Below are 11,349 nucleotides of genomic sequence, written 5' to 3'. Positions count from 1 at the left end.
TATTGTGCCCATCAAAATACTGTATGGAAGCATTTTAAAAAAATTAAAAACATGAAGGAATCTGTTGCCAAATAACTGGCAACAAAACAAACCCATGCCTGACTCCCACTCCAATTCCCATTCATTGGCAAAATAGGTAACCCTTCCAGCTACTTTCTCCTCTAACCTAAAAACAAGTGATTATTAAAATAGCTGAATGATTCTGATTTCACTCCTGTATTGCAAAGTGTTTAATCATTATGGGCCTAACACAAAGCCACTGAAGTCAGTGGAAAAACTCTCATTGACTTGAAAGGGATTCGCATCAGATGCCACTGAAGGTACCGAGTATATATGAACCAATATACAGTACCAGAATACTTCTAACAAATCTCAATTTTTGCTTAAAAATTTTCACTGCATGTATTATCTGAAGATGGCTTCTCTGTAGCATCAATGCAGACACTCACCTGTTTGAATGTGGCCTCAACAAGGTTGGCTGGAAACATGTTCCTGGAAAGAAATAGATAAAAGAATAATTGTTAAAGGGCTATTTAGTTACCCTTGTTGGTCCTCAGTGTCCACTACCTTCCCCCTTGTGTAGTCACCTGTGCAAAGTTGGTGCCCAGAGGATAGAAAAGACTCTGATCTCATAGCATTTCCTGCTCACTCTGCATGGGTGTAAATAGCTACAGAAGGCATAACAGTGGAGAACCAAGTCCACCAAGTTTAAACTAGAGGTTTAAGGACACAATTCTGAATATCTTGTGTGGGATTCAGCAGATCTGGATTCAATTCTTGACTCTGCCACAGACTCCTTGTATAACCTGAAGCAACTCACTCAGACTCTTTCTGGTTCAGTTCCCCATCTCCTAGATGGGAATAATTATAGAATCATAGGACTGAAAGGGACCTTGAGAGGTCATCTAGTCCAGTCCCCTGCACTCATGACAGGACTAAGTATTATCTAGACCATTCCTGACAGGTATTTCTCCAACCTGCTCTTAAAAATCCCCAATTATGGAGATTCCACAACCTCCCTAGGCAATTTATTCCAGTGCTTAACCACCCTGACAATTAGGAAGGTTTTTCTAATGTCCAATCTAAACTGTCCTTGCTGCAATTTAAGCCCATTGCTTCTAATCCTATCCTCAGAGGTCAAGGAGAACATTTTTTCTCCCTCCTCCTTGTAACAATCTTTTATGTACTTGAATTATCATGTCCCCTCTCAGTCTTTTCTTCTCCAGACGAAAGAAACCCAATTTTTTCACTCTTTCCTCATAGGTCATTTTCTAAACCTTTAATCGTTTTTTTGCTCTTCTCTGGACTTTCTCCAATTTGTCCCCATCTTTCCTGAAAGGTGGCACCCAGAACAGGACACAGTACTTCAGTTGAGGCGTAATCAACATGGAGTAGAATGAAAGAATTACTTCTTGTGTCTTGCTTACAACACTCCTGCTAATACATCCCAGAATGATATTTACTTTTTTTTGCAACTGTGTTATACTGTTGACTCATATTTAATAATATAATAATAATATTTCCTTTCTCTCATTCCTGTTATGTCTTTTTAGATTGTAAGCTTTTCAGGAGAGCACCTAGCACAGTGGAGCCCTCAATCTACTTCTGGGCTTCTAAGCACTACTATAATACACATAATAATGATTAATAATAGTTAATAATAGTACTTTCTGCCATGCTTCTGTCAATCCCATTATGATTATAAGTGGGCTAGGCTCTGAAGTCTGTGCCCTTTACCTAGAACAGACTGCTTTTCAGAAAGAGGATCTGATTCCTGATTAAAAGAATCTAGACCAGAGCTGCACAATCTCTTAGAAATGGTCACTATTTTAATGTTTATGGGCTTTTCCAGGGGCAGAAAATTAGTGTCTTTTGGAAAAATGCTAATTAGGAGTTTCACCCTCTACCACTGCTGAGCGAGCACGAGCAAAACAGAGACCTCATGCTTATGGCCTCAGAGTGAGATTCATAGATTTTTAAACTCTCGAAGGGACCATTATTATCATTGCTCTGACTTCCCAGGTAATGTGGGTCATAGAATCTTACTCACTAATTTCTGCATCGAGTCCGTATCCTCTGAGCTAGACAATATCTTTTAGAAAGACTTCTCGTTTTAAGTAAAGAAGAAAAGAATGCCCTCTCCAGGCTCCAGTGAGAATTCTATTTCTGGGCAAAAGGACCACTAAATCAAGAACTTAACACCGGGGAACAAAAAATTCCCATGAATTTTAAAATATGGCAAGATTATTTTTTAAATGGATTTCTTTTCATCCTGAAACTTATAAGCCTAAATTGAGCAATACTCTAGCATAATCTTATGCATTCATGTTCAGTTTGTATGAAAATATGTGGCTGTAATGCTCACTAAACAAAGGACTTCTCCGTTGAAAGTCCATCTCAATCCCCAAGTCAGGAGAGCACTTAAGTGCATGTGCACTGTCCATCCCTACTCAGTAGTAGGGTGACCAGATAGCAACCGTGAACAAAATGGGATGGGGAGTGGGGGGTGGTAATAGGCACCTATATAAGAAAAAGTCCCGAAAAACAGGACTGTCCCTATAAAAATGGGACATCTGATCACCCTACTCAGGAGAGTGCTCATGCATGTGCATTTTTAACTGCTGTCCTGAACAGGGATGTTTTCCTGAATTGAGGCCACTGTGCAATAGAGCATGCCTGCTATTTGGTAGGGTTACAATCAGAACATTCTGTGTCTCATTAGTGTAGGAAAAACATCTTCCAGGCTTTAGACTCCCACTGTTTTACAGATGAGGGACACTTTAATTTCAGTTTGAGTGCTTTATATTGGTTTAACTTAAGTCAATTCCTTATTGACTCAGTCACCGTTTATAACAGACAGTAGTCTATTGTAAGCAATAACGGTGATTGTAAATGCTGTGCTGCTGTCTTCTGTGAGTTTTCACCCCCAGTGATAACACAAAAGCCTGAATACTGAGATTTAGCATTTAGTTCTCTAGTCACCCCCATAAATACTTGTGAGTCTCTGTGGTCAAATATCCAGTATGAGCCTAAAACTGTGCAATATACAGACTACACCCAGCTGTATGTCACCTTTACATCAGATTGTGACAGTGCCTTATCCCAGCTCTCCAAGGGCCTGGCTGAGATCAGAAATTACTTGAAGAGTAGCTGCTGGAAACTGGATCTGGGAAAGGCTGGTGTGGGAGTAGTGGAGAGAGGGAAGCACTTAAAAGAACTCACCACCACCGTATTATTCCCTGCCTCCCCCAGTGAACGATTCTGCCCTAAGATTGTTAAGGACACTCTACATTAATTCATGTTAGTTTTGCAATTTGAGATGGTCTGATGAAAGGCGCTGTGTAAGTACAAAGTAGTCTCACTGTGATTAAATTATAATGTGCTGTGTGATGGAGAATTAATCTGCAAGGACAGATTCTCATTGAGGATTTTTATCCTTCTCTGAATATGAACCAAAGATATAGGCTGTAGCTTTCAGACTGTAATATGAATTGAATTAATAGTGCTTTCTGTCTCCTGCCTCAATACTGCAGCCCTAATTAATAGCATTAAGATCAAATTGAGACTGCTGGAGAAAGGAAATATCATGTTTAGTAGCTAGATTAAATGTTAGCTAAATTCATGGAGGATTAAATCATTTTATTTTTTAATAATTCTTTATCCTGCAGGAATTACAACTGGTCCTCATAATACTGTAGTCTGGAATTCTTCCAATATTATATAATATGTTGTCATCCGTTCTGACCATTCTTTGAGACCAGCCTTGCTAAAGCCACCCAAATGATCTAGTGCAAGGGAGTTGATATGAATGTGTTTGCCAGAGCTTTGGCTTTTTTTTTTTAAGCTGCTTTACTTGGCTTGGGAAAATCCACTATTAGCCAAAAGTTCAGCTTTCTTTATTAAAAAAAATCAAAAGTACAATTCACAAAAGGTACATCTCATGGACTAATAAGGAATAATGCTAAGGAGTATATCACCGGGATGTATGGTCAGGGAAGATGAATGGGAGTTCGTTGGCTGGATCAGACCTCCGGAGAAACTCCATACAAACTCCTGCTTTAGGGACACATTCTACTACTGTACATTGAGATGTCTCAAATAGGGGGCAGGAAACTCTGCAAATTTATGCTTCTTAGGTCTCCTTGGAATCTTGTAATTGGGGAAGTAGGGTTTGAATTTTTTCAGCATGGAACTTCCAGAGGCTTCAATCTTCTGGGAGTGTCCCAAGAACTGCCTGTGATATCTGCAGAGGGCATGAGCATCCCTGGAGAAGCCAAGGGCTTCTACACAGCTCCCTTGCCACATGGCTTCCTGAGGGGCCATGCTGTCTGCCCCTCCTGGCTGAACCGAAATTCCCCCTTAAGGAAAGTTTACAGCTGCAGAGAGTTTAGTATAGCTCAGAGCCCCCAGCACTTTTATTTAACTCAACATATTACAAAATTTAAACTTATAAGATATCCCAACTTCTCAGTCTCTCAATGTGCGCTTTGCCTGTCTTTATGGCTCCAATACTGCAGTCTGATCCAAGGAGTCTTGCATCCCCGAGAGACTCATTGACTTCAGTGATAACTCTGCACAGGCATAACAATAAACCCATGTGGATCTTAATGTAGGATTGGGGCATCAGACTGCAGCCTCCTCAAGGCAGGGACTGTGTCTTTCAATATTACAAGCAGAATCAAACACCTTGTGAGTGCTTACCAAATAACAATTAATCACTCTGAGCGACTCATTCCTGTCTCCTACCATAAATGTTGCCGTGTTTATTAAATAAATAGAGCTAGATGCTTAAATTATTTCTAAAGTTCCCAGCATAACTCTTGGACTTCATGGACCACAGATGGGCCATAAAAATAATAATACCAGAATCTTAAAGTGATGTGGGATTAAATTTTTTTTATAAGCAACCTTATCTATAAACTCAGTAGCATGATCTTGATGGAAAAAAATTTACATAATTTTTCTAGGTGTGTCATGTTTGGTACCATTGTATTTGTGGGAGAAAGGGCTTTTGAATGATACCCAATTTGACCCATTTCCAACGACACTGTATTATCAACATTTGCACCAACCAGAGCACCTGCAGGTGGCAGCTGATGCGGGCAGTGAGTCCCCCCAGCTATCCCACAGAGGGTGACACCAATGAAATTCTGTAGATTTTTACAAATCAAATGGCACCTTCCTTATCTTTCTATCACTAACTTGCCCATGGAATGAGATTTTATTACATTACGCTCCCAGCCAAAATGGGCCAAATTCTGCTCTCTGTTCCACTGCTGAACGTTTGAAATAACTCCACTGACTCCTGGCTATACTGTAATTCCCTCCCACTGGGCCAAATCCTGTGCTCAGTTGTATCACTGTAAATCCAAATAACTCCACTGGTGTCAGTGGGTTTAGTCTAGATGTATATTAGTGAAAGTGAGGGCAGAATTGGGCCCACCATGATAAAATAAATCAGTCATTTCAGTGCCCATGGGAGGATGATAGTTGCACATCAGTGATCATCTTTACTGTGAAAAGAAAAGGAGGACTTGTGGCACCTTAGAGACTAGCTAATTTATTTGAGCATAAGCTTTCGTGAGCTACAGCTCACTTCATCGTGTAGCTCACGAAAGCTTATGCTCAAATAAATTGGTTAGTCTCTAAGGTGCCACAAGTCCTCCTTTTCTTTTTGCGAATACAGACTAACACGGCTGCTACTCTGAAACCTCCCATCTCTATTGTCTAATCCTATTAGATAATATCACCCTCCATCCCACTCCCACCTTCAGCAAAAAGGACCACAGGCTTTTCAGAATTCATGAGGTATTAAAATCCTCATTACTGTGATAAAAGACCCTCATAGAATATAAAAATCACTAATCGGGGCTCAGCCTAATGGATCCAATTGTGCTTTGCCTGCCTCTTCCCAGATCAGAGCAATATGCACATCCATGGAAATGCTCTGCCCTGAAATGCGACCCTTTTTTCCTTCATTAGGGTGAAACTATTGCACACTGTTCTGGAACCAGTGAGGAGCGGGGGGAGGGAACTTTGTCATCCTGTTACTCTCAGGGAAGGCTGGGCTCAGGTAGGGAAAATGACAGTATGATGGCTTTCTTACAGAAAACCATTTTTGAGAGAAAGCAATTTTGTCCCCCACAAAAAGTGCTTATTTAGGAAAATCCATAAAGGTGCTAGTTGAGTGGGATGATAGACTGAGCTAAATGCTGACTCACTGAGATAGCTTCATGAAAGACACAGCTCATTTTCATCAGGGTCTTGACATGACAAGTAACAAGTTCCTTTACACCAGACAATGTTTGCACCTATTTCAAGAGAAGGAATGCTTTATTCCAGTTTGGGGTCTGTAACCCCACCAGCCTGTTCTGCTTCAGCTCTAGCCACTTTTGTCATCTCCACAAACAAAGAGGCTGAGATCCTGGTTAGCAGGAGATGGGAAACAGCCTGGCAGTGACGTCTTCACAACACTGTTCCCTCTCTGAAGAGGCCCTGTGAAATTCAGGCTGCAACGCATCGGAGAAGGCACACCTACTACCTGCAGCATATAGTCACCATTAACTTACCCACTCTATGGCTGTAAGGGACGTCTTGCCTGCATGGCTTCTTCAGGCACTGTTGCTCTCAAAGAGCTGAGAGACACTGCTTAGGCACAAGGGCTCTGTTCAGATGGGCCTGGCTTCTGTCAATCCCCTGGGACCTGCTGGTTTTGGGAGACAGCTACCCTGCTTCTTTTTCAGGAGAGAGGGGTAAGTCACATACCCCTGACAGAATAATGAGGAGGAAACGCTGCAAGAGAAAACTCTTTGATTATCCATCCTGGATAATTTTCTTTCCCCTTAGGTGGGAGTCAACCGCGGGGGTCGGGGGGTGACAAGGCCTTGCGCAGTTAGTAGACTAGTTTGAGCAAAGGACACATTCGCAGCCTGAGTGGGATAAGAGTGAACATAAATAAGGAATCAAGTCCTTTATAGTCCTAAACAAGGAGTTAATACCAGGTTTGTTTGGGTGGGACAGAGCTAAAGTGGGTCTGAAATGAATTACATTTGGTAGTTTGCGATGAGATGGAGTTAACAGGTATTTCCATCACATCAATTTCCATGCCAGTGACTCATGATAGTAGGTCATGGTATAAAAAAAGCTCAATCATAGCTTAATCCAGGGGTCGGCAACCTTTCAGAAGTGGTGTGCCGCGTCTTCATTTATTCACTCTAATTTAAGGTTAGCATGCCAGTAATACATTTTAACGTTTTTAGAAGGTCTTTTTCTGTAAGTCTATAATATATAACTAAACTATTATTGTATGTAAAGTAAATAAGGTTTTAAAAATGTTTCATTTAAAGAAGCTTCATTTAAAATTAAATTAAAATGCAGAGACCCCCGCACCGTTGGCCAGGACCCAGGCAGTGTGAGTGCCACTGAAAATCAGCTCGTGTGCCGCCTTTGGCACACGTGCCACAAGTTGCCTACCCCGGCTTAATCCCTTTGGTATTTTAATGGGCTCTAAAAAATCTTACTGTAGATGCCAACTTTTATTAGTATCTTGTTCAACTCCCACTGTAAACAGATCCAAGTGTGATTTCTGGTTCTACACAGCCTGGGCTTTCTCCAAACTACAGTAAATATTAAGAAATAAAGCTCCCTCATTTGAAGAAACACAGTTTCTGTAGAATCTAGACGTATCTAGCTTGGAAATACGGGTAAGCTTTTCAAAAGACCTCCGGGCAGGCCTAGCTCTGCTCCTATTGAAGGCAACAGATCCCACCCTAAATTATTTATATCCTCTTAAAAACTAATTATGTAAATTAATCTCTCTTGAGTCAGCCTGGCCAGTCTGACTGAGGGTATGCCTACACTTGAGCTGGAGCTGTAATTTCCAGGCACTTGTTTGGGCTAGACGCCCCAGTAGATATCTAGGGTCCCGGGTGGGACAGTATTCAGGGCAGCTGGTCTGTCCTGTTGTTTATGCTACCATTGCCACATTTCTCTTTGTAGTGTTCTAAATGAACCAAAGCTGGCACACGTACGTCTACCCAAGTTGGAAACTACACCTCAAGCTTGGTGGTAGATGTACCCTGATTCCAACTGCCTACTTCTAATTCCTGTTATATTTGCAGCATTTATGACCATCTGCAGATAGAGCCTGCACTAACCTACCCGCCCAGGCAAACCAGTGACTTCAGTGAATTTGCCCATCAGTGTAGGTCAATTCTGACTGACCCTCAGAGTTTTATTCTGTGTTTTTGAGCCAGATTACATCACAATGGCATGATGTCTATTTAGACTTGAACAGGAATAAAAATGCATGCAAATCCTGCATTTGCAATCAGCTAATGGATAGGGCACATGCAGAGATTTGCAGACATGCTCAGCCTTACATGCAAAACTGGGAGGCAGCCTATTAAGATGTGTAGGACTCTAAATCATTTAAAGTTGGTTTTGTTTTTTTTTTAAGATTATGGGACAAATCTTGTTCCCACTGACGTATGGCAAAGATCCCATGATTTCAATGGCACCATGAATAAACTTCATAAATGAAAGAATATGATTATAACAACAGGATGAGGCATGAGTACTAACTGCTGATTAAAACACTGGGCTTGATGTTGATATTTTGCGTTTGAGTGTTCATCCCCAAATTTGTTGCAATTTTTTTATGCAGCTTGTCTAGTGAATATATGGTCCTAATATGTAAATGATTGGGCTCTGTATACCAGCTGTTGGACAGATGTATTGATAGACATGTATTGTACACAATTATTGATCACAGAAATGTTATAGTGGAGGGAGGGCCAGCCACAGCGTGCAGGGTACTGCTTAACTAGTTTAGCTTTATGTTGGCTTTGAATGTGTGCACAGCCAGACAAACACACACCTATCTGGAATGATGCACTGAGAGGAACAAGTAAAACACCCAACAGTGAATTACACATACTTATTTCTTTAAATAAATCAATTATCTTTGTCTTTTTAAAAAAGCACTTAGAACATTCTTAAATGTACTGTCTCAAAACCAAACACTTCAAAACTCAAGAAAAGATCGCTGTCCTCCTCACAATAGTGTACCATGCCAACCTCAAACTTTAAGGGCCTGATTTATAAAGGTGACCTGCAAGAGGGGGAAAACTTTGCCATTTATTATTCCTTTTGTGATGCATAAAGGTAGCCTCATAAATTCTAAATCCTCCTGCTTACCCACACCCTAATTTTTTCTTGTAGGCGTTTGGTACTTTAGATCAGGAATTTCAAGTCTTGACCTACCCATTTTTGCTGGAGTGGTGGGAGTTAAAATGAGAGCTCAGATGTCAGCCAGTTATGATTATATCAATCTTATTTTAGATATTATATGGCCTCCATGACCGTAGTATTTAAGCGCCTCACAGTCTTTAATGTATAGAGCCTCACAAAACCCCTGAGATGTAGGGATGTATTATCCACATTTTACAGATGGGGAACTGCGGCACAGAGAAACTAAATGATTTGCCCAAAGTCACACAGTAAATCAGTGGGTGAACAGAGAATTGAACTTGGGTTTCACAAGCACCAGGCTATCACCCTATTCTCTGGGCCATCCTTCATCTCAGTTTTCCCAGTCCTCAGCTGATGGAGATGGGATTTTTACAGGGCTTTTATCTCAACCATTTGCCAGAAGTTTGAGTTAATAAGGCCTTTATAAAGACAAACAAAAACACAGAGCTTTAAACAGTTTGACTAAACTGTCTTCTATCTCATGAAAAAAACTGCAGCCCTGGTTTCAGACATTTGTGATGTCACTTTCTCTCTAGTTCTTCACTCCTCCAGCAAGAAAAGGCAAGTCAAGACCTGAGATTTCAAATCTTAAAAAAGAAGCAGGTAACAGAAAGTTTAGACTTAATTAATTAAAAAACAAAAGCTCTTTGGAAGTCTTCTTTAACATCATACAGCAACTAAGAGGACAGTACTTTCCTTTTTTGGCAAGGCAGTTCACCTTTAAATAGGCTTCTATCTGACTTCCAATTTTGTGAGTACAAATAAGTATACCTGTAATTCATATTTTATATTTGCCAACTAACTGCAGTTAGCAAAGGTAACATTTAAACCACCTGATTTGTATACAGAAGTAATTACTGAAAATCTGGCTCATTTTTGAGTAATCTAAGTGAAAAGAGACTCAAAATCTGAATTTTTAAAAAGGGGATATATTCCCCCTCTGCTCTTGTGTAACACAAAAATGGCTGATAATTTTCCATTCATATTTCCCGGGGGGGGCATAGCAAATTTCATCCCAAAAGATCATTTGTTGTAACTAATCTTGAAAAACAAAGCCAAAGAGTCTTGCTTATTATTCATTATTTGAATAAGCTAGTGCTTAGGAGCCCCAGTCCTGGACCCAACTGTACTGGGCGCTGTACAAACAGAGGACATTCCTTTCTCTACCACAGACTTCCCGTATGACCTCTGGCAACTCACCTTGTCTCTCTCTGCCGTATTTCTCTACCTGTAAAATAGGGCTAATAGTACTTCCCTACCTCACACTAGTGTTGTGAGAATACAGCCATTAAATCCTGTGAGCTGCTCAGATACTATTGTAATGGGGCCACATAAGTCCCTTAGCTTGACAGTATATAAAGACAGTCCCTGCCCCAAAGAGCTTACAGTCTAAGTATGAAAGAAAGAAAACATACTCCCAGATGCCTTTCAGAGGTTGCATTAGAAACATTAAAGACAATAGGGTGTTAGTGTGCACACGTCTGAAACTTGAAATAAAATTACGTCGAAAGAGACTGAGATCAGATCTACATAGGAGTGCTTTGCCAGTATAGCTGTACCGGTGTACTATACCGACAAAGCGCTCCTCCTGTGGAAACAGCTTAGATTGGCAAAACTGCGCTTTTGCCTTGATAGCTTCTCCTAGCCTCCCGAGTAAAATAAGCTGTCCCAGTAAACGCACAGGGTTTGCTAGTATAACAGTGTCTATATTAGGAGCTTTTGGTGGCACTGCTGCATCTGTCACAGATCACACCTCGACCGACAAAAGACCTGACCTAAAACCCCAGCCTTGCTAAGCATCTCCTATGCAGTTACAGACTTGCATTTGTCTCATGAATCACTTGTTTTAGTTGGCCCCCAGCAACGGTATATCGGAAAAGAAAGAGGGTGAGTTATATCAGGGAGAGCTCCTGCATTGGCCTGAGGATGGACTAGATTGCCCCAGGGGTCTTTTCATGATGGCTAGAGACAGATGTGTTTGAGTCAGGATCTAGGTTAGGTTTAAGTGAGGGTTAAGAAAGCAGGTTTAAGGCCAAAGCAGCACTAGGGTTCAGATACCAAAATCTTGTGAGTTATCTTAAAATCCCATGAGAACAA

General features: G+C 40.8%; 1 protein-coding gene across 1 annotated transcript in view; it reads right to left on the bottom strand.

Moving 5' to 3' along the window:
• SLC1A7 (solute carrier family 1 member 7) overlaps positions 1–11,349 on the bottom strand; it is a 94,387-nt gene that overhangs the window by 42,844 nt on the left and 40,194 nt on the right. Inside the window, exon 4 of the mRNA XM_084636485.1 lies at positions 450–492. Coding sequence (XP_084492611.1) covers positions 450–492 — 43 coding nt within the window. The remainder of the gene's footprint in view (positions 1–449; positions 493–11,349) is intronic.

The sequence above is a fragment of the Lepidochelys olivacea genome, assembly GCF_965140295.1.
Source record: "Lepidochelys olivacea isolate rLepOli2 genome assembly, chromosome: 8".
Lineage (NCBI taxonomy): Eukaryota > Metazoa > Chordata > Testudines > Cheloniidae > Lepidochelys > Lepidochelys olivacea.
Note: the sequence above shows the minus strand (reverse complement) of the source record. Positions and strands in the feature narration are given on the sequence as shown.